Here is a 24,791-nt window from a genome sequence, read left to right as displayed (position 1 = left end):
CCTGCATCTTACAATTAAATATGCCCTTAGAAAAAAAAAAAACAACAACCTTAAACACAATAATGCAAAGAAACCAATTTTGCTCTGCTGCTTAATTAGGTCTCCTGCCTGTAGTAGGCCATCACATTATGTTGACCTATGCAATACTACATGGAAGAGTCACCTCCAGAGAGGCCGAAAGCCATTTCCATCAACTGTATCGATGTTGACAGTAGAATGGTAATACGTCTAACAAGGAGGAAGGGAGATTTGATTTTTTTTTGTGAATAAACCCACATTTATGTTTTACAAAACTCAGGTATTTTCCAAATTATGAAAAGGAAAAGTTTCCCCATTCTCTTTTTGCTAATTCAATATTTGAGGCAACATCAAGGATTACAGTGCTTATAACATGTTTTATTCAATTCACATAGAAAAGCATGCAGTATTAATGTAAAATGGTACAGTATTAATGTAAAATGTTCAGTGCACATTAGGTAAACAAGTCATTAGCATACAAACCCATTTTTATGGTCTATACAGGCATACTGAGCACATTTAGAATAACAATGCTTTTTGGGAACTAAATTAAAAATTGTGCTTAAGTTCAAAAAATACAAGCCATGTTTGCAGTGTTAAAGAGATGTTTTCTAACTGAAGTGCTGTAACCCTGAAAAGAAAAGAGGCTGTTACCTTACATCCACTTAGAACAAGAGTATCAGTACAGTACAGTGCTATGAAATAGTCCAAGCAGCAACATTTCCTCTGGGAGGCAAGTTTTATGGCAAAACTGACATTGCTATAAAACAATTTCATGAATCCATAGGATATATAGCCAGTAGCTGCCTTACACGCACAAAATGTAATCTTTAGGAATAGGAAGCGTAACCTTTAAAACAAATTCTTACATAAATGACTGATTTGACAAGACCACTTAAAACTGTCCTGTTCAAGGGAGCCATTAGCTGTGCTCACAACTCAAAGATCACGTAACCCGAAAACTTAAAAAAAAATACCCAAACCCCCCAAACCCCCAAGTAAACAAAATGCCCAGCCAAAGAAAAGAATCTCAAATGGTTCTTCCCTAGGAAAGAGCTTGCAATGGGCAAGGGAATGTTCAGTTTTCACGTAGTCAAAAGAAACAGGATCAGATTGCATGGAAGTCATTAAAAATTAAGTTCACCTGTAAATATTAAACATTTGCAGGTTGATGACTGAGTCACATTTGATTTCCAAGCAGAGTCAGTTTTTGGTGGTTTTCGATGGACTAGCACTGGAAAGGCTGCTTTGAATTTTCCTCTTGGTTGACTGACTGACATTTTTATTTTTCCTTTCAGCTATAAAGGAAGATACCCAAGGAGGATTAAGCTGGTTGTGCAGATCAGATGACATCTTTAAAAAGCAAGAACCAAACTTTTGTTCTTCAAACAACCTTTGTGAATTACTGAATAGTAAACTCTGGGAAAAGTCTCTTTGAAATAAACAGTTTGGAGGTTTGGTATCACTAGCCACTACGTTTTGGCCTGTAAACAGTGGAAAATGGTCATTCATATCTACCTCGGATGGGGACAGGATGGAAAACATAGCAGGTTTCCAGCCAGTTCTGTCAACTGCTAGATCGCTTGTGTCTGGACACTTCATACTCTCTTCCTCATTCATCTCTTCCAATTTCTTCTCAGTTTCATTCAGAAGCTTAGAGCACTCTGTTGACTTTGAAGAATTATCGAGATCGGAGGACTTGAAATTATAGCATGGACTCTTGCTGTTGTCCGATTCGGACATCATTGAGTCCAACTCAGAAATTTTATCAAGGTAGGCAGCATCCATAGATGCCTCACTGGAGGTTCTTGTGCGATTCATTTCAGAAGAGCAGAGAGTATGTAACCTCTTAGGTAAGCAAGAACTTGTTTTATCACTGGACTTTGCTGAGGTCTCATCTGACTGACCAGCTACCGAATTTTGCTCTGATTCATCAAAATCTAAGTTCTCAGCAAAATTTGTTGGGCAGGTCCCCCAAAAACTTGATTTTCCTGTAGTGAAACAGTTTAGTTTCTTGTCGCTATTACAGCTGCTCGTGCTGTGCTCTGAAGAATCTTTGCTGCAATCATCTGAAGTGTCACAAAACTCTTCAAATTTCAGTTTTCTCAGGAATGTTGATGGTTTCCTTGCATTTTCTTTTCCATCAGGAGTGTTCAATTGAAGGCGACTAAGAGACAGAAAAGGAGTACACGGTGGTGGAAGATCATAAAGTTCTTCATCCTTATATGGGGTACATTCCTCAATTTTATTCCACTGCTCTTCTAAGCAGGTATCCATATTACTAGTATTTTCATCCAGGAGAACCCCCTGACACCCTGAAAACAGTTCTTTCTTTGGGGCACTCTGGGTATTTGAGCCGTTTGAGCCACCTTGACTAGAAGAGCTTAAACAAGTTCCACCACCTGTCAGCTGTTCCAGACTGTCAGGACTCTGACTGGTAGTCAAAGCTTTTTTCTCCTCAACTTGGCTTTTCAAACATGTTGTATCTTCGCTGCTCTCAGCTCCTTTGGCATCTGTGGAAAGTGCTCTCTCACTAACAGCATTCACTGTCTGGGTTCCTTCGCCTGCGTTTTTCAGCTGCAAAAGCTGACACTCCATTTCTTCTATGTATTTATCACTTCTTTCCAGTGCCTTTTTTAGACGGTTCATTTCACGTTCACTTTGTTCTACTTTGGACTGAAGTGCAGCTACTGTAAACCTACCAAACCTGCAAGAAGTAAAAAAGAAAGAAAACATTAAGCTGGAACAAGACATTCTCATGATGCTTTACAAGCTTACTTTGCAAGAAAGAACAGAGCTATTAAATACTGTGTTAATTTGAAGGCAAAAGTCAGAACTTTTCTCTGCTAGTTATGACAAAAAAAAATCATCATAAACGTACAGGTGGAGGCGAATACCTGAAAAGCCAAAATTAAACTATTAGTGGTAGTAAGGCAGTAACAAGCAGATTACCCTTTCAGGGGCTGGTTCTATCAATTCAACTCAAATATGCATGAAGAATTATCCCCTAAAACAATGGCAAAGATTTATGATAACATTTGAACAGTGGTCCACATCTTGAAATATTTACATTCAATCATTTTCCTACGGTACAGCAGTGTTTTACAATACATTTCTTACACAATGTCACCTTGTCAAATACAAAACACCAATATGAAATTCAGAAATTGCAACAGTCCTTTGAGGTGGTTCAAATACTTATATAGACCATTTCAATTATGTTCCCATTAGATATACAGCTTTTCCTCGGCCATCATGTGGATGGTACTTCCACTAGCTTCAGAGCTACTGGTTTCTTTGAGCTTTAAAACTGGAACAATCTAATTTCTTCCTTGACTCCAACACAAAAAAACCTATCACTTGTGGTTCGTGAAAGTTGTGTGTTTGCGGGGCTTCCAGCTCGAGCACATTTTCAACTGCCAAGATATGGACTTGCCTTCCCCCCATCCTCCACCAGCTTTCAAGACTGACCTTCCCCAGAGGGCAGGTGAAGGTTTCAGCTATATGCCCTGACTAATTCTAACCTGTCACTGACAGATGGGCACCAGGGAATTCCCTGCTCCATCCGAAGCTTTCAATTTACAGAAAGAAAAAACAATTAAAGTTCTGGTATTATTAGGAAGGAGGGAAGGACCTGCAGCCACCCTACAACTCTGACATATAAGGTTTTCTATCACAAAGAAATGACAATTCTGTATGTGGGCTTACACTAACCTCTGCTTTCCATCTTGTAGCTCCATGTTACAGCACAAGTTTATACTCACTTTTCCAGCACAAGCACTGCCTGGAATTTCTACCCTGTTTGTCTGTCTGTCCATCCTCCAGAGTCACAGGGAATTCCCGTTCCATTTTCCTCATTCCTATCCCCTCACCTCTTTGAAAATGCTCCTACTGCAACCCATAGACCACTGAGGTCTGAAGGTGGTACAGCTGTGGCCTGCGACAATGCTGGCAAAATGTCCATTTCCAGCAAAGAACCAAACTGTGTTTTGTTTCTTGAATTCCTGAACTCAAAGCAGCAGGTAACTGCTCTATGCTGACAACTGCAATACAGTTATGGGGGCAGCTGGGGAAAGGAATAAGGGGTATCACAAGCCCCAAACAAATTGGGCACGAGTGACCAGATCTACTGACATATTTCACTGTTCAACTGCTTCTGCGAATTTAAAGGAGTTCAAAGATTTTGGTATAGATGGTTCAGTAGTGGCTAAGATTCACACAACAGTCTAAGTCGGTTCTTTCACGGCACTGCTACCAGACCACTTTTTAAATCACATCAGCTTCACATAGTTTTGGCATGTGCCACTCACTGCTTTGTAGACACAAAATGGCAAGGTAGTAGTTTTCTATTTAGGAGTGTTCAATTAGTAAGATTCCGCCCCCCCAGCCCCGCAAAAGAAGCTGGCTGGATTGGAACTCTATCAAGGCAAGGACCCCCTCGCCTCCACATTACCTCTACCCAATCACCTTTGTCAGCATAAAAATGAACATAGACCATTTTTCATTTGCTTACTCTATAGGTAACAAGTTTTTTCAAGTGACTGTAGCAGTTTATCCCTTTCTGGTTGCATACAAGAGGGAAAAGGAAGAAAGGGTGCACAAGACTTCCTCTCTTTCCGCTATGAGCCTAGATAAAAGCAGAATTATAGACAGCTCAGGAATGTTTCAATTACATTTATCAGGTGAAGGGGTTACAATGAAATAAGCATCCTCATACACGACATATTTTGGCTTATTCCCTCCTTCAGTAAAAGGAGCTCAGATTTTGGTTTATGATACTGAAGGAGCCACTGTAGCACAACAGGGCTCAAGCAAGACCTTTCCAGCTTCTTAGGGTGATCCAAAACTATTTATTTTGCCTTTCTCTAATAGACCTGTTCACACAGCCTCACAGGAGCAAACACTACACTGCTTAATAAAGGATATTAATGATGATGCAAAAATACAATTTAGCTTCATAGCCAAGTGAGAGATGCGGGAAAATGCTTATCTAAAATAAGCAAGATTTTCTGGAGTCTGCTGTAACAGACACTTTGACATAAAAATTAAACATGTTTACATTTATATGCATACCTGGCAATTCCTTTTTAATGGAAAAATGCTGTAATATGTTTATTTAATGCAAATAGCATTAGTGACAGTCTGAGATTTGCTTATGAGGAAGCAGCACTGTATTCTCAAGTGCAACTTTTACAACAAGTGTCCTCAGGTTAAAAAAAAATAAAAATATACAGTACATTGTTCAAAGCCAAATAGCATCACTAATATGTTAACTATTGCAGAAGAATGTGCTTGGGAATTTTGGTTTTCAGAAATGGAGCATATGACATGCTGCCTATAAACAGTTAGTTACCTCTGCAGTTAAGCACCAGAACAGTAGTTGCTTTCTGTTCCTGCTCAGAGACTTGCATGCATTTATTTCCCAAATTTTCAAGGACATCAATTTTTAAGACAGCCATATTACAATGCACATATTTAAACCAATTACTCCAGACCAGAGCATGACATAGGTGTTTTAATGACTGACCTGGCAGGTCAGCAGAGAGTTTAAGACATGCATATTTTGGTGAAAGAAGCCAGAACTCTCCCTATCTCCCCAAACCAAACCACTCTCCTAAGAGATTTCCTCTTCCTTTTCTCTTCAGATGTACAGTGAACTGTGCCACAGCCAAAAATTTATGGTCTGATGATAATAATAATAGAATGCAGTACATACAGCATACACATGGTAAAGAGCACTTTTCAGATTCTCATGCACGGACAAAGTCTTTTGAGAGTTAGGGTCTTGTTCTTTAGTTGTATCACTTAAACAATGAGTTTGTATCTCACTGCATTTATTTCAAGTACATGCTTTTTACAGAAAACTGAAAGCCCAGAGAAACTACTGGTCACTCATAAAGTGAACAGCAAAACATTGTTGAAGGATCCAAATCCCAACTGAACAGACACCTAGTGACATTTTAGATGGCCTAAGGTCTTTTACATGAGCGCTGGCCTCGAGCTATCGCTCTGGAAGGACACAGGTGCCCTATAGGACCTGTACCACAGCTGTCAGCCCCATGCAGGTGTACTGGATGTGTTATAGTGTCCGAGGTGACACTGGATGTCCAGATGAGCACTTGAACCCCATATTTCAGGATCTTTCCTCAGTCAGGGTGGTGGTTCTTGTCCCAGCATGATTCTAACTTGACACCAATCAGCAAGTTGTGGTCAGCTCTTGCCTACAGTGAGCAAGAAGAACTAACATTATAGCTATAATGTTTGAGTAACCCCCTTTCACATTATTCCACAACTGTTCCCTCAGTTATGTTCAAGTACTCCTGAAGATGTCCATTTAGAAACTGTTCGGGAAGTTTAATAGTCTCTCACCTACAAGAGAGCAATTTTCTTCATTTGTTTCTTCTCATCTATCAGTTCGGCACATTCAGCTTTAGGGTTTTATTTTCACATATCAATGACCACTGACTGTAGCATGACTGCCTACTTGAGCCCTTAAATCATATCAACTCAGTTTAAAACCACACAACCTCATGCAAACATTTATCTTTGTGGACAGTAAGCAGCTGCAGCAAAGAGTTTTCCTGTACGATCATTTACAGAAGACTGGGGCTGCAAGGATGCCATGGAAGATGACTCTCTAGTTCTAATCACCCAATGGCCCAGACTGGAGACCAGTCTGTGGCTCAGATACATGAGCATGATCCATCTCCAAAGAAAACAAAGGGTGAGGAGTAGGAAATGACAATGCACAGTCAGGGCTTGTCAGAGTTCAAGTTCAGGATAACACCAGAGCGCACAACCAAACCCAGTCCCATCATTTAGATACACATTTTCTCTTGGGTTCTGCAGTTAGATGGGAAGAAAAAGGTAGAAAATCCAAGAACAAAACAGCTGAAAGCCGTACTAGTTTCTACAGTCCTTCTGTGATATCATGTACCAGATGCAGCTGGACAAGAGCGAGTTCTGCACTCATCCTCTACATCACCTACGAAAGGTGATCTGCAGTAACATCTAGACAATATCCCAGGTTATATACAATTGTCTTAAGTGTGTCATATAGGTATATTTAAAAAGAAAAAAAACAAAGCTACTGTCAGATGGGGGCCCTTACCTAGCAAGCAAAAAAAACCCCCCAAAACCAGTCAAGAGATATACCGCATGCAGGTTGCTCTATTTAAGATCTGAAGCCAGAAAAAAAAAAAAAAAAAAAGAATTAGTGATGGAATTTGGTTCCACTGAAGAAGTAGTCCTGGGTATAACCTACTACTGCTTTCCATTCTGCAGACCACACTAGCTGACAGAAGAAAGTGTACAACGGCTTCTTCTTGAAGGAAGTAGTAAAAACACTTGCTATAGCTAATTTTCTAAGTTTGTCAAAGCAGAATTTATTTTCAATATAAACAAATACTGGGCAGTAAATCCCTTTCATTGCACAGTTCACAACCAACCTGAAGACACGTGGCATTCCACATGAAATCTCTCCTGAGCATCAGGGAAATCCACTTCCTTCACATCACACGAGTGAGGCTAAGCTTTACTGTTTGTTGGATGACTGTAGAACAGCAGGATTTGAACGGAACAGCCACCAAGTCAGGTACACTCTTTGAAAACAGCTTTACCTTTCACTTCGGGAACTGGGTGAATTCAGACTAATGTGTAAAGCCTTTCCAACCATTTTAACACCTTTCAGTGAAGCAGCACTGGTCTTCCACGTAGGAAAGTCAGATTATACCCAAGGTCAGTGAATAGCATAAGCCAGAAAGGATTACTTCAGAATTACTACAAAGAGTCCACCAGGAAAACCACAAAACCAAGCAGTGAGATCTGAATATCCTTACCCATCTGCTTAAGGTTTACATCTTCACGCCTGGAATGGATGCCTCCTCAGAACTTAATGCTATGACTCAAGAACTCAAAGTTGTTTTGAATGCTACTAAATAGCAGTTTCTCCTATCTACTTTTAAAAGATCAACTGCAGTTGATCTTTGAAAACGGCCACTCCTCTGGGACAGCACACTTGTGGGGAGGTAAGAATGTAGCCCAGTTTTCTGTCAAGGAAGATAGCGTTCTTACCCTGTGCACCCTGGACACAGGTTACTAGAAGCCTATTTGTAGGCTCAGTGAAATGCAGACTGAATTAAATAGTCTGGCGTGAGTAGAAAATTTGAGTTAGATAAAAGTTGAATGTTGTATGGAATGGCCTCAGAAGTCAACAACCTTAGATTTCAGTGTGCAGGCACCTGAAGTCACAAATCTAGACAAGAAAAACAGTAAAACTGGAAAAAGGAAAAAAAAACCCAACCCAAAACAACAACAATAAATCAACTCACAAAACCAGAGAAAGGAGATAACGCAATTTTCTGCATGTTATAGATAGTTTTTCAGACTGGGATTTTAACTGGCAGAAGAAATTAAATATTTAGGGAAAAGACTCCTAGGAAGCCCAGAAGTCTGGTTCAAGCTAATTTGAATCTAACCATTCATAAAATACACTATACCCTGGAGTAGATGGACTTGCTAGTTATTTTCCTTCAGGTAAAAAGCAAACATCCCTTTGCCAAAAATGCTTTTAGATTCATTGTGCCTCGCCAATAGATCTAACAGTTTTCTATTTTAAGTAGAGCTGGAAGTAATAGGGCTTTATCATCCTGCAAAACTTAAGTTTTAGAAGTTTTCTCATTCTGTATCAGGAAAATGGAAGTCACTGAAAATTCCTCAGGAGAAAGAGCAAACGAAGAGCAAGCAACACCCACCAAACACTCAGTCTAATTTGCCTGAGAAATGGGAGACTATAGATCTTTGGTAAGAATCAGAGCAAGAAAGAAACTTACCTCTATTTGCTTTTCAGACCTATGTCCCAGTTATATGATGGTATAGTATTCTGGTGAAGGTCTATTCTCAAAAATGTTTCAGGGGGAAAAAAAATAAAATCTAATGAATCAGCATCATCAATTAAAAAATCGTGTAAAAATCCCTGACATGGCTGCAATGTCAATTTTATTGACATACATGACATTTTCCAGCAGGTTTTAATGGATACAAACAAAGAAAAACCTGTAGACTATGATAAAAGGAAAGTTTTTTTATTGACCATTTAAGAAGGCTAATTATATTTTTCCTATGATGTCAGAGGTAGAGTCTGCTTTACAAAGGGAGGATTCACTTGCCATCAGTGTTTCCTTTGCTATAAAGCAAAGCCTGCTAAAATAATTGAGGTTGTGATATTTCGCTCCAGTGTCATTATGCACAAAGTGAACTACATTTGGGATAAAGGGATTGAATACTGACAAACCTTTCGAAAATAATTTGATACAACTTTTAGCTAATTACCTAGCCAGCTGTTTAAGCATGAATCCATACCTAACAATCTGAATCTAAAAAATATATGACAAATGAAACAATGGTGGTGACACTAAATTACAAAGATCCAGTTGGCAGCTGTTTTAAATTGCACTAGAGAGCCAGTCAAAAACTTTTTCCAAAAACTACATCCTGAACAATTCTGAATAAAGTACACTGAAACAACTGTACTGACAAACCAACGTACCTGCACAGAAAAGCTTAATTATAGTGACACTGTTGGGTTCTGATGCTTATCCCTTCAATTCTGATTTCATAAGCAAAGTAAGAAAATATTTATTGCAACCTGTGTTCAGTGTGTGCAGCCTAGTTGAAAACCTTTTAGACATTATCAAAAAGTTTGCCATAAGAACCAGAACATTTGAAAAATGTCTTGATGTTAGGTCTGATTTAGATATCGACCAGACTAATGACTACAAGGGTGAAAGTTAATTTATCAAATCTGCTAACAAACACGAAGATGGGAGAGACTTTACCACCTGAAGGATCTGACTGGAATTCAGAAGAATTGTTTTAAGCTTGACATGTGCATCAAAACATCAACCTGAAGAAAGGCAATAAATGGGTAGAGTCCCACACTTTGAAAGGGGATGTTAGCAGCACAAATGCAAAATGAAGTAGGAAGGTAACTTTCAAAGTAGCTGTTTAGCAGAACTAGTACTGGCCATTTGTGCTACAAGTGCCAGGTAAAAGGAAGACACAAGAATTGCATTGCAAGATATCAATATAAGATGCTGTAGCAAGACACAAGAGTTTTTCTGCTCTACTTAGTGCTACTGAGAGGCTTCATTTGGAATCTAGTACCCAGTTCTAAGCATTATTGCTTCAGAAAAAAATGAAAAGCCCTGAGAGTAGAGCAAAGCCAAATAAATCAGAAGTTCACTTCTTAAGTCACACTTATGTAGAAGAAGTGGACAAATTCAGTCTAGAAAACATGACTAGAACTGAATGGATATAGGCAGAGTGAATCAAAATTGCTAAATTTAATGTGCTGAAGGGTTTCTTCTAGGATAAATTTTTCCTGCATATACTTAAATTCTTGTAGTATACCACTGTGCTCAAAATAAAACCAAAGCTGAAGATAGCAGAAGCAGGGTACAGACATGCAAACTCCTAAAGTGTCTGAACTGTTCCTGGCCCAGTTTAAGCCCGATTCAATTCATGTCCTCAATTCCCATGCACAGTTCTAGAGTTAACATGGGCCAAAGATCATTCCCAACAGGCAGGTAGGATGTGACTATTTGTTCTGGAGACTGGGGGGGCGGTGGTGGGGGGAAGTTTCATAGTAGAGACATGGACAGGTCAATCTAGCTGGTATCTGGGGTGCAAAACAGACCTTGACACAATCCAATTTCTAATAACATTTGGCTATATCTGTGCTTCTAAAGAAGAAACTGACTGGCTTAGACCAGTGGCAAAGATGGGAAAATAATCACCTTGCAACAAAGACTAGTTCTTCACAAACCCCCCACTCCCAATACCTGATTTTTCTGACCAACAGGATGGTAAAGCACGCACAAGCTGGAAGAAATAGAAATTCTTTCCACTGGGGAGTTTACTTGGCATCAGAAAAGTTAAATCAAGTTAGATGATCTGGTCTTTTCTAGCTCTTATTTTCTAGGATTTATTTAGTTACATCTATTTAGTTTAAGTTCACAATCTTTGCCAAATCCCTCTCGAACCTTATGGGAAAAAACATTCCATGCCATTAGAGCCCTCTCCATTGCCAAGACCTTAAACAGGGTTCTATCTCCCTTATTAGGGGACTTGAGGGCAAAACGTACTTTTATGCATTTAACAGCGTAGCACAAGGATCATGCATCTTCTTTCCTGTGGTCTTGAATGACAAGCAGCCTGGCAAGCAAGCTCACTATAAGCATGAATTTCATCTTCCAGTGAGTTGTGAACTACAACAAAATCCAGAGAGCTCTGTTCTCACGTTACACAGGTACCCCTCAGTGTCCCTCCTCAAAAGCACTGTATAAACCTTTAGCCAATGCTGCTCTTAGCTCTCCAAGTTCTAAACCAGTAAGAGAAAAAACGTAGAAAACCAGTGAAAGAAAAGAACACAACTTTAAAAATACGGACAGGTTGTTTCACAAAGTGCTTCCAAAGAGAAGTACCTTAGCACACAGCTGTAATCAGTATGGCAAAGTTTCTGCTTTTTGACGTCATTGCCGTGGATGTTTTAACTGTTTAAGACATAGTATTAAACACAGGTGTCAGTTCTGGGAATGATGTTCTCATGCTGCAGAAGCTCAATTCTACCTATCTTGCCCAGATACAAAGCTATCAGGGACTTCCCCTGAGCAGGGAACCTAAGTCCACAGAACAAACCCTGAAGACAGCAAAAGGAAGAACAAAAATCAAACCAAACACCAACAACCAGAACCTCTGCACTCAGTAACAGACCTTATACCAGATTTAGACATTTCCCAATAACAAAAATAAGTTAACTGTAGAATTCAACTAGTAAATCCAGTCCTTCAATAAGATCCAAATAACACAAGGAATAGCACTCGTAGTCATGTCATATTCCTTTACTGTAGACTTGCTGCTATTCTCTAAGTTGCACTTGTCACCCAAGTCTACCAGGATAAAAATTCCAAAGTCTACCTGGAGACACATTGTAACACCATGTACACCACCACAGTTTTAGGTTAAAGTCCTACAACAGTTAAACAGTCTATAAATAAAATATGGTAGCTTTTAAAATATTCACATACTTTTGGGGTGATCTACTATCAACTTCAGCTTTTAGTCGCAAATTCTCTCTTAAAAGGCTATTGTTTTCCATGCTCAGTTTCTTATTTGCCTAAGGAAAAGAAAAGCAAAAAAATAAGTATACAGTAAAACAGAAATGACTTCTAATATTTATAGGACAAGCTGTTTCTCCTTTTTAAAGAGACAGAACTAGAAATGTGAAGGCAGGAAACAGTCTTCAGACAGGGACACCACTTAAAAATCGCCATGGGAAATGGCTTGCAAAACTGAATAGCGAACAGACATTTTTTATTTATATTCCCAAAATACATCGCAAGTGTCCTATCTAGGGAAATAAACACAGCTATGTTAGTACAGAAAGTCATTAAGGAGATGTACTAATGGCAATTCCATGTTTTTTTTTTCCACATGACTAAATATGTTAAGTACATTAACATTACAATGTGCAGGTATCAGCAAAACTAATGTTGAACAGCTTCCTCCATTCCAAATTAGAGTAAGATTGCTTTTTTTGGCTTGTTGTTTTTAAAGCATAGTTATCCTATGGATGTAAATCCATTATGACAAGCTATTTGCAGTCTTTCTTCACTTTCTTCCAGGACATTGTGATTAAGACTCCTGATTCACAACCCTTCTTACTCCTTGAATTGAGGTCAATTCCTTCTTCTCAGTTCAGTAGACACCCTTGTTAACAAGATACTTCATATAAAGAGAAGTTTTCCTGCTGCCGTGTTTCAGAACAAGGAATGCCACCATCCGAACAAGTGGAAAATACTTTTTGCGCTTCATAGTCTGCTCAATCTCCGTATGCTGAAAACAGCACTACCAGTCCAGGACTCATAATTCATAGCCTCAATTAGGTGACGCTTCCACTGCATAATAAAAGTATGATATAGAGTTAGATCTGAAGAAGGAACTATGCAACTGGGCTCAGGAGTGAAATGTACTTTTTCAGAAGCATCAAACAGTGCAAGAAGAGAGGCAGAAAACTCTAAATGCTTATACAAATATCCCCAGCAATCTGCCCAGGTGAGGCTAAGAGAGTGGAGGGCTAGGGGGAATGGAGCAGAAAAAAAGTTATATGACCACCACTCCCACAAGAGTAAATAGAGACTTCTGGTAAAAAAGGAATGAGCCAAGTGTCGACTATTTGGTATTTAAAAAAATAGAACCACAAAAAACTATCCTGGAAGCAATGAGTAAGAATCCAGAACACCTCACTTCCAAAGGAGCATCAAACCATTGGACAACATGGCCAAAGACCTTGATCTCTTTCCAGAGACACAGTTCCCCCAGCCATAAAGTTGGTAGGTAGGGCATCCAGCTGTCACATGGCAAGGCAGGACTGAACCTCTCTGAGGTGTCCTTCTCCCAGAGAGTGCTCTAACCCTCAAGCCAGTAATCTGCAAGGGACACCCACTTGCAGCACAATGTCTAGATTAACGAGTTCATGTAACCAATTAATAAGTGTACTCTATTATTTCTACTACTGGGTTTGTATCACCACTTCCATACTTGTTATAACTCCACTCAAAGTAATAACGCCTAGTTTGGGAGTCTCTGCTCCAGGACATTAAATAATAAAGGTGGCTGCTATTTCCTGACTCAGTCTGGTTTTAAAAAGAAAGTGATGGCAACCACATTTTCTGAAGGACCCTGTCTCACTGGGAAGCAATAGGTGGTTGAAGTATCTGCCTGGTCAGATACTTCAGGGGATAAGAAGGTTTCTGGTCCCAGGTTAGGTGTACATGGGAAAGAGGTCTTGCTGTTCAGACTGGGGTTGGTCAGTGCATGCTCAGAAGTGAAACAAGGTCTAAAAGAAGAGCCAAGTAACTTTAGGTACTTCTGGAACTGAGCAGCTGTTGAACAGGCAACAGATGGGAAGAGAGTGTTGGACTTGATCGTAAAGGTATTTTCCAAACTAAATGATTCTATGACCACAGGTTAAGATCTGGTCCCTAAAACCCATCTAAAACTCTATTCATATCTAACCCTTTATCAAATTCAGAGACTCCATAAAAACCCCTTTCTTGCTAAAGCTGAAGTTATACTGAAAAAAAACAAACCCCAAACACATCCCTCCCTCAGTCCCTGCTATATTCTTTTTACTTACCTAGGGGAAAAAGTTAACTACCTCAGTCACCACAAAAAAAAAAAAAAAAAAAAAAAAAGAAGGAGGCAGTACACTAACTTTACGGAAAAACAAAGTTAGGCAGACAAGAACTCCTTGCTGTGAATCTTTGTGCCAACTACAAGTGACTCTGAAGCTCCTGAGAACCTCTTAGGAGGGCAGAAGAGGCATCCCAGCCTGTAAAGTTGAAGTCTTGAGTCTAGCTAAGCTATTGAAAAAGCTAATTTTGGAAACTTAGTTTATTCCTTTATCACACAGTCCAATCCATGCCAGAATTTGCTTTAGACTACATAGAGGCAAATCTAGAAGTGTCCCACTAACAACAGCAGAACGGGAGAACAGTATAATGGGCCTCTGAGTCTGTAGAAAAGATGTAAACACTTAAAATGCTTACAAAGGAAAAAAAAAAAGTCCCAAACACATAATGCTTCAGTTCTGCAGGAGGCAACCCAGGATTGTTAATAGAAGAAATAAAGGCAGCATTTTGAATAAATGCAAGTCCAGTTCTTTCCATCTTGCCTTTCAAATTAATATTGAAATTTCACTTTCTTCAGTGTTTGAGGTGATCCTTCTTGTGCTCGTAGGTAGATTTTGCAAGATATTTTTATTTAGATGTATTTTCACACATCTCCTGCATCCCTCCTTCTGCAGTATCAGGTTTTCTTTTATATTACATTCATGATGTATAAAAAAGATGCAGGTTTCCAGTAAAGGATCTTCTGGTTGTAAAATGCTGAAGCTTGTCTATTTTCAGTCAAAGGGTCAAGTTACTCTCAGCAAATTGCACCAAAAGTATCGGCTGGCAGGGAGGGCAATAGTGCAAAATCTGCCTCAGCCAACTGTACTGTGTTTGGGCACTGAATGTTGTAAAATAGATATATTATATAGATTATTGCAAGCCTGAAAAATCTGGTCATCAATACTGGTGACAAGTGCTACTATAATCCAATTACCCAGTCATAGAGTGACAGAGGAGTTGAAGAAGAGTCACAGACAAGACTCACTAGAACAAGCAATAACAGCTGACACTTGCAAAGGCTACATGGAAATACTATGATACACCAACAACAGTCACTGGAATTCAATTTTTTCCTCTTTCTTCTGGATCTATGAAGTACCCAGAGGTCATGCTAGCTCTCACTCCCATGTAACAACACGAAACAGTTACACTACAAGATAGCTGAGAATACAAGAAATGTATTAATTACCTCCTTCAGCTTTTCCACATTATCCATCACTTTTTCATATATATCATTGGCAGCTTTCAGTTTTTGGCTCCATTCCTCTGGGGTTTCTGGGCCACTGCTACTTGCTTCATTTGATGACTGGCTAGTTTCCTCATTTTGGCAACACAAAGCTGATGCTGTAGGATCCAGAAGAGATTTCAGCTGTGTCTGTAAACTGAGATTTTTACCTCTCAGATCTTCCACTTCTTTTTGCAAGGATTCTATTTCATCCTAAAGGTGTCAGAAATTCACAGGAATTAAAATAATGTGTGAGATTAATTAAATAATACTGGCAAGTTGCCACAGCACTTTAGAAACATGGGTTCTTGCAAGCCCAGGTGCATGCCTTCACTTACACATATATCTAAGCATGCTTATGTATTGTGCTCTAGGCAGGATTTTAATCAACCTGCACACTCAAGCATAGTGAAGGTTTTAATGAAGGGAATCCCTTCACTACATAAAGGACCCTGAACAAACTGGCAGGCAGACCAAAAGCTTCAAAGCATTCAGCAGCATGAATCTATTATTAGGGCACTCTGTGGGAGGATTTCCTGTATCAAGAGTGTTCTTAAGGTCGTCCTCTGCTGACTCATTTGCTGTTATTTGAGAACGTTTCATATCATTCTGAAACATCACGTGTTCAGATGCTGAAAGTCTCAAGATTTAAAATGGACAAAACACTGCCTGGAAGAGGCTGCTCCAGCTACACAAAAGTAGCAACATCTTAGGAAAGACTCTCAAAATGCAAAGTAGCTCTTAGCTGTATCGGTCTGAAGCCAGAGAGAAGCAAAATCCTTCAAAAGCCTGTAGTTAAAGGGATAAAAAGAAATAATTTATCCTGAAAACATGTCTTCCACACTGTTCAGCAACTTAAATACTTGACTTGCTCAAGGTCAGATTACTAAAGCAGGCCATATATGGCATTTACATAAATCCAAGGTGTATTTGCATGAATAATCAAGCTTTTATTTTTTTCCCCAAGTCTGAGAGCAACCATTTTAAATTCATTTTTTTTGGAAGAGATTTATGTTATCCTAAGCCTATCTGTGTGATTTTGGAGCTGATTCAACAGAAAGGCAGGAAATCTCCTTTTCCTGATTCCTTCTTTCCTAGAGGATGAAAGAAGCTGAGCTACAGGGCAAGCTTGTCACAGAAGACTGCCCTTACTCCCCCAGTGTTAAGAATATATACAGCGTCCGTTTCCTTTCACTCATTTTCCTCCCTGAGACAGGTTTCCTTGCAAAATACACAATGTCTTCACACTGCTGCTACTAAGGAAAAAACAGCTGGGAAAACAAACTAAGCATATTCCTTATTAACACCTTTTCACCTTGGTCCTAAGAGAATATTTTCCAGCAGCAGTGCGGAGATAAACTTCCAAGCATTCACTCACTTTCAGAAAACAATAAGGCAACAATGATAAAAATTAGCTTATGTCAGAAGGTTACAGTAGGCAATATTCTTTAAGAAGGAATTTAGTCTCCCTGAGCAACAGGGAATTACTTCAGAAAATGTTTGCATATGTATTGAAGACAAAACAAAAACCCCTCAACACCCAATATGCATAAAGAAAACCCTCTCATACCATCTGGGGGTGGAATTCCCACAGAACTATAGATTTGGCTGTACTCTGCAACCTGTGGCATAGAAAGAATATTATCATGACTTCAGCGGGACCACTTCAAGCACCAGCAAATGCTCTCTCGTAACCTTAGACAGAAGATGGGATTTTAATGCACTTCAGTTTCATGTAGACCCAGTGTAAACCTTTACTCAAACTAAAACCAATGGGACTCAAAGCCAAAGGACCAGTTGTATGCAGTAGTTTAACAGTTGCAGTTCATCTCAAAGTCAGAACACTCCCATGTCCTTACCTCATATTCTTTGTGGAGCAATTCAAGCCTTGTTTTACGTAGATGTTTTCTGACTGTTGGACTACATATAGGATCACTTTCACTTGTTCCTCCTAAAGCAACACAGGATGAAAGAAACACTAATATTGTTCCTTTTTCAGTCAATTCAATACTAGTAATCCACCTTACAGTGCTTTTCATATTATCAGCTACAAATACAACTAATATTGGACCAATCTACGACCATGGGAGATTTGATGTCCTCTCATTTTCAGAACAGATTAAACAGAAATATCAGTTAGTGATGTTTAGAAGTCAAAATCCTGACTGAGAGCAGGAAGACAACTTTTGCATTTTTTAACTTGGTATTTTCCTTGACAGAATCCTATCTTATTTAAGGCCACACTATTAAAACAGAGCTAAGGGTGGGAGGGAATCAAACATATATTTAATTAGTATAAGATAGTGTAAGTTTCTAAAGTGAGATTGTTCAGATATATTTTTCTCTCAGAACCAAATAGCAGAGCTGACATTTTATGTCAAATAAAGATTGCAGTATTTCCTAGTTCTGGGGAAGTTCAGATCCTCATCCAGGTGTTGCAGCTTTGTCTTATTTCTGTGCTAAGAGATATTTTCTTAAAAATAAAGCAACAGGGATGAAATGCTGAACAAAACTAAACAAACAAACAAAAAAGAAAAAAAAAGACCATGTACTCATTCAAGATTCTGGATTTAAGTACACATTTCCTCAGCTAAATGCTATTCTTCTGGGTCAACAGGTTGCAATGCATAAGTAGACTACTCAAAGCAAGATGCATTTTTTTCCAGGTAAAGGCACCACTGTCCAACCAAGATTTAAAAAACAATCATTAGAACCGTGGTGTTCTTGCTGCCTTTGAATAATCTAGCCATTAATACCCATATCATCTTTGGAATTTTTACCTTGTAGCTATTATGTGTGCTTCCAGAAAGATTTAAAGTCAGATCTTCCTTAGATGGTGGTGAAAAAAAACACAAGAGAAAAAATAACCAGACATCTTTGGATTCAAAAGAATCTCCTCCAGCAGTAGTTACCAGAAAGTTATTTCAAAGCCTAAAGTTGTCCTTACCTATAATTTCCTTGCAAGGATTTTCAGGCGTGATGGGAATCCTGCAAGCTGGGCACTGATTATTGTTCTTCAGCCACACTTCAATACAAATGGAACAGAAGACATGGTTGTTGACACAGATGACCGGGTGGCGGACCTTTTAGTATTAAGGGTAAAAAAAAACCAAACAAAAAAAACCAAACAAACAAAAAAGAAAACAAATAGAAAGACACTATGAATGCTTTAAAACTCTTTCAGGTAATGGAATATGAAAATACACTACTCCATCTCTCAGTGCAAGGCTGGTCTTGCAGGAAAGAGACACTGTTGTTTCACAGGGCTAGTTAGGAGTGACCTCCTGATTCACACCACCAAACCTCCCAATCATTGAAGGAGCCAAAGCTATAACCATTTTTGCAAAACTAAGGTTCCTGATTCCAAGAGCTCATTAAGACACAGTGTGGTGGGCACCCTTCCTTCACCCCACAGCCTCCAGGAACTGCAGCCAACCACTCCAGTGAAATGCATTTGCCTCCCTAGGTAGAAGAAGACCAAAAGACACACATTAACTGATTTCCAAAAGCGAGGGAATGCTGGATTGCTCCTGACAACAACCAATACTTTGCCTTGGAAGAGGTGTCACTGAAACGGATAGTGTTACGGATTAACTCTAGCCCGCACATAATCAGCTTCATGGAAATCAGCTTTAAAAAGGGTAAGGGCCAAAACCACAGAGCAGAAACATGAACCAGCAATCACCAATTCAAGCCTCCTGATAGATATGCATTGCTACTAAATAAGTCATTACCCAAGAATGGGGCAGCTAACTGAAGGATTAAATATTCCAATCAGACACAGATCCGTTCAAGAAGCTTCCCCTCCCCTCCCAAAACAGCAGGGTAAACAAACTTTTAGAAAATATTAATGACAATGCATTATTCTCTCTTATCATTTAACTATAAGCCCTGTTTGAAAGTAAGTGAGCATAGAGGGACCAAATATGATATGGAAGAAAAAGACTTTCCCCTCCATTTTTGCCTTATCGCAGCTTCTGTTACAGCTTACTGTAATACACACTCTCAAATCTCTTAAGATCTAACATCAGTAACTGTGTTAGGAGTCTTAGAAATAATTATTTGTTTTTCCTCCACCCCGTCTTTGCCCAAGAAACATGTTTTGAGACACAGAAGTATCAGTACCTATTAATTTAGATTCTACTGTGTGGCACTTAAAATTTAAGTTCAAGAGAATCCTTTCAACTTTAAAGTCCTCATCATCCCCAAGATCTTCCTCTTTCATTCTATTAGTAAAGTAGTTAAACTAAAAAGGAAAAATGAAATGTTGGCAGGCAGAAGCAAGCAACTGGAAAGGACAGTCAATAACCACTTGGGAAAACAGATTAGATGTGTCCTGTAGCAATCACACCCATAAAGTCAGTGTTGCACAAGCTAAAAACCAAGCATTTTACCACTGAAATACATATGGACCTGAATTAAGGCCCAGATCTCTCAGCTTCTTCTCCAATCTACTATCGATGCCTTTGTCACATTATAGGATTCACAATATTCCTAAAACCTCCAATATGACAGTCCTGGAAGCTAAATGATTTATCTATATACAAACAGAAACTCAAGTTACTGAAAGCGTGAACATAGAGAGAAGAAGTGATCTCTCCAAGTGTCTGCACACTTTCACCTCTAATTAAGGAGGTTTTTCTGTGATTAATGCAAGCATTAGCATACCAATACTTTGGAAACATTTAAATACTACAATTTCAATTATTTAAAAAAAATAATCTTGTTATTTACTGCTTTTCTTTACCAGAAAAAGAGCTTTCCCCAGCTTTCCCACCAGCAGCTATAAGAAAGAAGAAAACCACAATTTTTTCTCTAGCCGTACTTCTTTCTTACTCAGAAACAGCGTGAGAACGGTTATACGGATGACAATCATAGGATACAGAGCAGAATAACACAAAATAATCCAAACAGGAAAAGACATTTCAGGAGCACAGGTCTCCCCCGTGGGGAGCAAGAGACCCTCAGTTACCCCAAACCTGACATGGAAGCGCACTTCTTGCATGTGAATGATTACTCCGTATCTCTAGCAAAATAGTAAGTCATGTTTATTACTCTCCAGGGTACAGTGCTTCTGATTTACACACCTTTACTAGTTTCATTTCAGGGCTGAGGTTTATACTTTTGTTGACTCAGGACCCACACAAAGCAATCCAGGCGACAACAGCAGAAGCCACTATTGAAATGTCACACAATGGCGTGGGGTGCCGCTGCCCTTCACCCCAGACCCTGAGCCACCGACTGCCACAAGCCCCGGGGGTGGGAGATTACAACATAGTCGTTACTAAAAAAGCATCTCACTTGAATTACAGCACAGTTTCAGTTCCTTAATCGACCATAATGCCTAGAAAGAATACAGCTTATTTGAGAAGGCTTGATCAGCTAGGTGATTTTGAGCAATTTCCTTATTCCCCCCCCCCCCCCCGAACAATGCGATTCCTACGCAGATCAAAATCAAATCCTGTAGACATCTGTGTCACTTTGAAGGCACTTCTGGACCTTCAGGCAGCATTAAGGGAGGAGCAGGCGCATGGAAAAGCAGGCACAGCGATACCAGCGAACAGATCCCCAGACATCCTACCGGGTTTTAACACACAAAGAATTGAGTGCCCAAGCAAACTGTCAACACCACAACCAACAGGAGAGACCTACAGTCATTCTAGGGTAAGTAAACCTAACAGCCCGATGCAGATGGCTTCTGATCTGCTTGCTAATTATGAATGCAGATACATTAGAAGATAGCCCAGACTGTGTTAAAAGAACATTCAGGTAACAAACATGAAATTTATCCAAGAAATTAACTCTTATTATAAATGGTTATTTGCACATCTTGCCAATATACTTTACGACACTGTTCACACTAACAAAATGAGGTAACTTTCCCTACCCCCACCCCAAGATTTCTGCTTCATTAAAAGCAATGAGTAGTTGGCATTATTGAATGAGTTTCTCTTCAGTATCTCTTTTTATCCCCTTACCATTACACACAGTGAATAGTTTCTATTTTGCAGTCAGTTCCTTTGCAAATTTTGCAGAGATAGCAAAAGGTACATTATGATTGTACGGTGGGCCTGCTACTCAATTTGAAGTCCATGCTACAAACCACAGAAACAACCCTCCATGACACATTCTGCTCCCCCCCTACAAGACAGGACAAAACCAGCAAGTTATTTAGTTTAAATTAAGGGGAAAATCTTTTTCTTCCTCTAACCCCATGCTTGAGAAGAGCTTTTTCTGATGAAGTTTTTCAATGAAGCTCCAAGCTAGAGACAAAGATACATATTAAAAAAAAAAAAAAAAGACAGCCAGAGCTGTCAACTTTGGCAAAGTTTAAACAGCTTCATGCATCTGAAAAAGAAAGCATTCAAATACCTTTATTACAGATATTACCAGCAGATTCACTTATATAATGTTAATATATTACCTCAGTGCAAGATACCAAGTAAGAAGAGTGTAGAAATCTCTTCCAGTACAGACTCAGCAACATCAATTCCTGACCAACTTCAGAAAACAGTGGCTTGAAATAACCCAGTGGCTTTATAGCAAAATATGAGTGAATACCTAACGAATCTATCAAGTGTTTAAATTAGACAGTCACTAGGATCAGATTCAAATAGCAAATACATTGTCAGATCGATTTTGCTCTCGTCTTTTTTTCCACTCTGCATTACAGACACAGTAAATTTGTGTTCTCCTCCATTTTCATTAAATAGATAAATAGAAAAGGAGAGGTAACAGGACCACAGCCAGGAAGTCTCGCTCGGCTTCCACAGAAAAAACAAGAAATGAGTAAACATGGTTACTAGAAGCATCACTCTCAGTCAGAGTTAAGAGAGTTGGGAGAAGGGAGATGTCTGACTACTCTCACTACCAGCACTACACCTACTTTATACATCAAACGTGCCTATTCTTTTGTTACCACTCCAGCAGAAAAGGTCTTGGAGTAAAGGCCACGTGAAGTAGAAAGAAACCAGACAGCAAATGCCAGAGTACAAACATAAAAGACTATTTCTTCCCTTGTAATTACTGTTGTGCTTTAAGAGGTTTGTTTTGTTTCGCAGAGCGAGGAAACAAGAAAAAAAAAAAAAAAAACGAAACACAAAGAAACCAGTAGTAAGGAATGAGCAAAGAATTTGAGAAGCAATTAGTGACAGCTATGGAATGAGCTCTGGGGCTTTCAGAGAAGCGCAGACTAGCAAGAGCCCTCCGCTTCCCGAGGGAGAAGAGGAAGGGACTGAGAAAGGGTCAGAAAGAGGAAACGGAAACTTTCTCCAGACCGCTGCAGTTTTGCTCAGTACTTTTTAAATCCACTTGGTTATACATCCCCTCTTTGTTTCACTTGTTCTCTACCACACAGCACCACGCTCAAACACAAACTCACCTAATATTTTAAATCAGATTATCCTACTGATACTGGAAGATAAAAAAATGAAGCGCAAAGCCTTCACCCTGGGAGCCATACACCCGCGTTTCGGCGCGGGGGCGACCTCGGGGCCTGGGGCCGCCAGCGTCCTCTAACAGCCCCGGGGAGGCTCCCGCCGGGGGGCCGCACGGTTCCCACCATCCCAACGGTGGCAGCAAACCTCACTCGCAGCCGAGACCGGCCCCCCGCAGCCGGGACCCCTCACCATCCCGAGAAAAGACCTCCCCCCCCTTGGAGAAGAGACCCCACGCCCCGACTTTCTTCCTAGCGCGGAGCAGCAGCCCCTTAAAAGCGACAAACCCGATGGGGTCAGAGCTGCGGGCCACGGCGGGGCCCCCCGAAGAGCTGCCGGCCGGAGCGGGCCGGACCGGCGCCCCCATTCCCCGTACCCACCACCGGGCCGCCTGCAGGCGCGGACTGAGGGGGAAGGGCAGCAGCGGCGCCGTTACCTTCCCCAGGCAGATGTGGCAGGTGATGGGCAGCGTGAGGGACAGCGTGACGCTCGGCCCGTGCTGCGCCATCGCGGCGGCCCGAAACGTCCCCGCCAGCACGGAAGTCCCGCAGGCGGTAACGACGGCGGCGGCGGCGGCGGCACCAGCAGCGGCGGCGGCGGCCCCCCGCCAGCCCCGCTACGGCAAGCCGGCGAGGCCAAGCCGCCGCCCGGCGGAGGAAAGGCGGTGCACGCTTTTGCAGCGCTCCCCTGGAGGGCGGGCGGGAGCCGCGGCCCCCTCACAGCTCTGCCCGCCGCCGGCGGCTGCCGCCCTCCTTGCGTCCCCCCCGCCGCCGCCCCCCACCACAAAAGGCCCGGCCTCAGGGCAGGCTGGGGCTCGCCGAGGTCCGCCGGGCCCAGGCCGGGCTAGGCCTCGCCGGCCCGCGGCCCCGAGGAGGTGCCCTGGGGGCCCGCGGAGGTTTTGGCCTACGCGGCCTTCTTGAGGGAACAGGGCATCGTGGGGAGCGCTTGGTAAAGGCCCTTTGGAGGAGGAGGCCAACACGGTTACAGGGGCTCTCCTTCCCCCCATAAACCTTTTCCCTGCTAGGGTTTCATTGTGCTAAATTAAATAAACTGGCCTTTTTAATCCTGTTAATTGCCCTGAGCCGCCTTCTGTGTTTTTCCCCATGTCCCTTTTTTTTTTCCTACTCCAAAATACAATACAGCAAATGGGAACGTGCTCCAGGGGAGACCCCCGGGCAAAAGCCCCCCTTCCCCAACTGCAGCAGCCCATACCCAGCAGTGATCTCATGCCTGGCATGGCTCCTTGGCTACCACGCTGCCCTCCAGCTTTGCAGGCGGAAACCCCTTGCTTCTTGGCCCAAAGCATTGCCTGTTGGCTCAGGTGGGACTTTCACTGCCCACACAGCTGTGGCTTTGAGGGTGACAAGGAAACATGGACTGCGATAAGCCTCCAAGCCCTGTGAGTGCTGTATGTGGTGGCGCTTGCCTAATGATGGCCGATGGAAGATCCTGTCCTGATCCATGGAAACCGAGGTGCCAAATCCACGGATGAAAATTCACGTTTGTCACCCGGCTTGCGTCGACGACTCTCCAAATCGCAGAGCCTCAGTGTTGCGCTTTCCAGGCTGCTGGAGAGCAGCTGGGAAGTGGTGCTGGCAGGACGGGAGGCTCCTAGAAGTCTGCTTGCTTGACCTCAGTCCCAGGATTCCTGTAGTTTCTTGTAAACGTGCCACAGCATGCTGAAAATTATAGACCTGAGTGATTTAACATTGCACCACATGATAAATGCTTAGAATGCTGAGCAGCTAATTCAAACAAGCGTAAAGTTGTGGATGCAATGATTAACAAGGAAAGTATGTTAGGCCGACATAGCAGAGTTGCACGGATGCATTTCAATTTGATATAGGTAAGTCACTGCAAACAAAGTGAGCAAACTAA

General features: G+C 41.0%; 1 protein-coding gene across 1 annotated transcript; it reads right to left on the bottom strand.

The window, feature by feature from the left end:
• Nucleotides 1-375: 375 nt before the first annotated feature.
• OBI1 (ORC ubiquitin ligase 1) lies at nt 376-23,556 on the bottom strand. The gene is made up of 6 exons (XM_075741628.1): nt 23,350-23,556; nt 18,425-18,560; nt 17,337-17,428; nt 15,442-15,690; nt 12,105-12,193; nt 376-2,725 (listed from the first exon to the last, which is right to left on the bottom strand). Exons 1-6 carry the CDS (start codon nt 23,419-23,421, stop codon nt 1,222-1,224), a joined length of 2,142 nt encoding a protein of 713 aa, XP_075597743.1. The 5' UTR covers nt 23,422-23,556; the 3' UTR covers nt 376-1,221.
• Between the last annotated feature and the right edge of the window lie 1,235 nt (nt 23,557-24,791).

Source organism: Balearica regulorum, chromosome 1 (genome assembly GCF_011004875.1).
Source record: "Balearica regulorum gibbericeps isolate bBalReg1 chromosome 1, bBalReg1.pri, whole genome shotgun sequence".
Taxonomy (NCBI): Eukaryota; Metazoa; Chordata; class Aves; order Gruiformes; family Gruidae; genus Balearica; species Balearica regulorum.
Note: the sequence above shows the minus strand (reverse complement) of the source record. Positions and strands in the feature narration are given on the sequence as shown.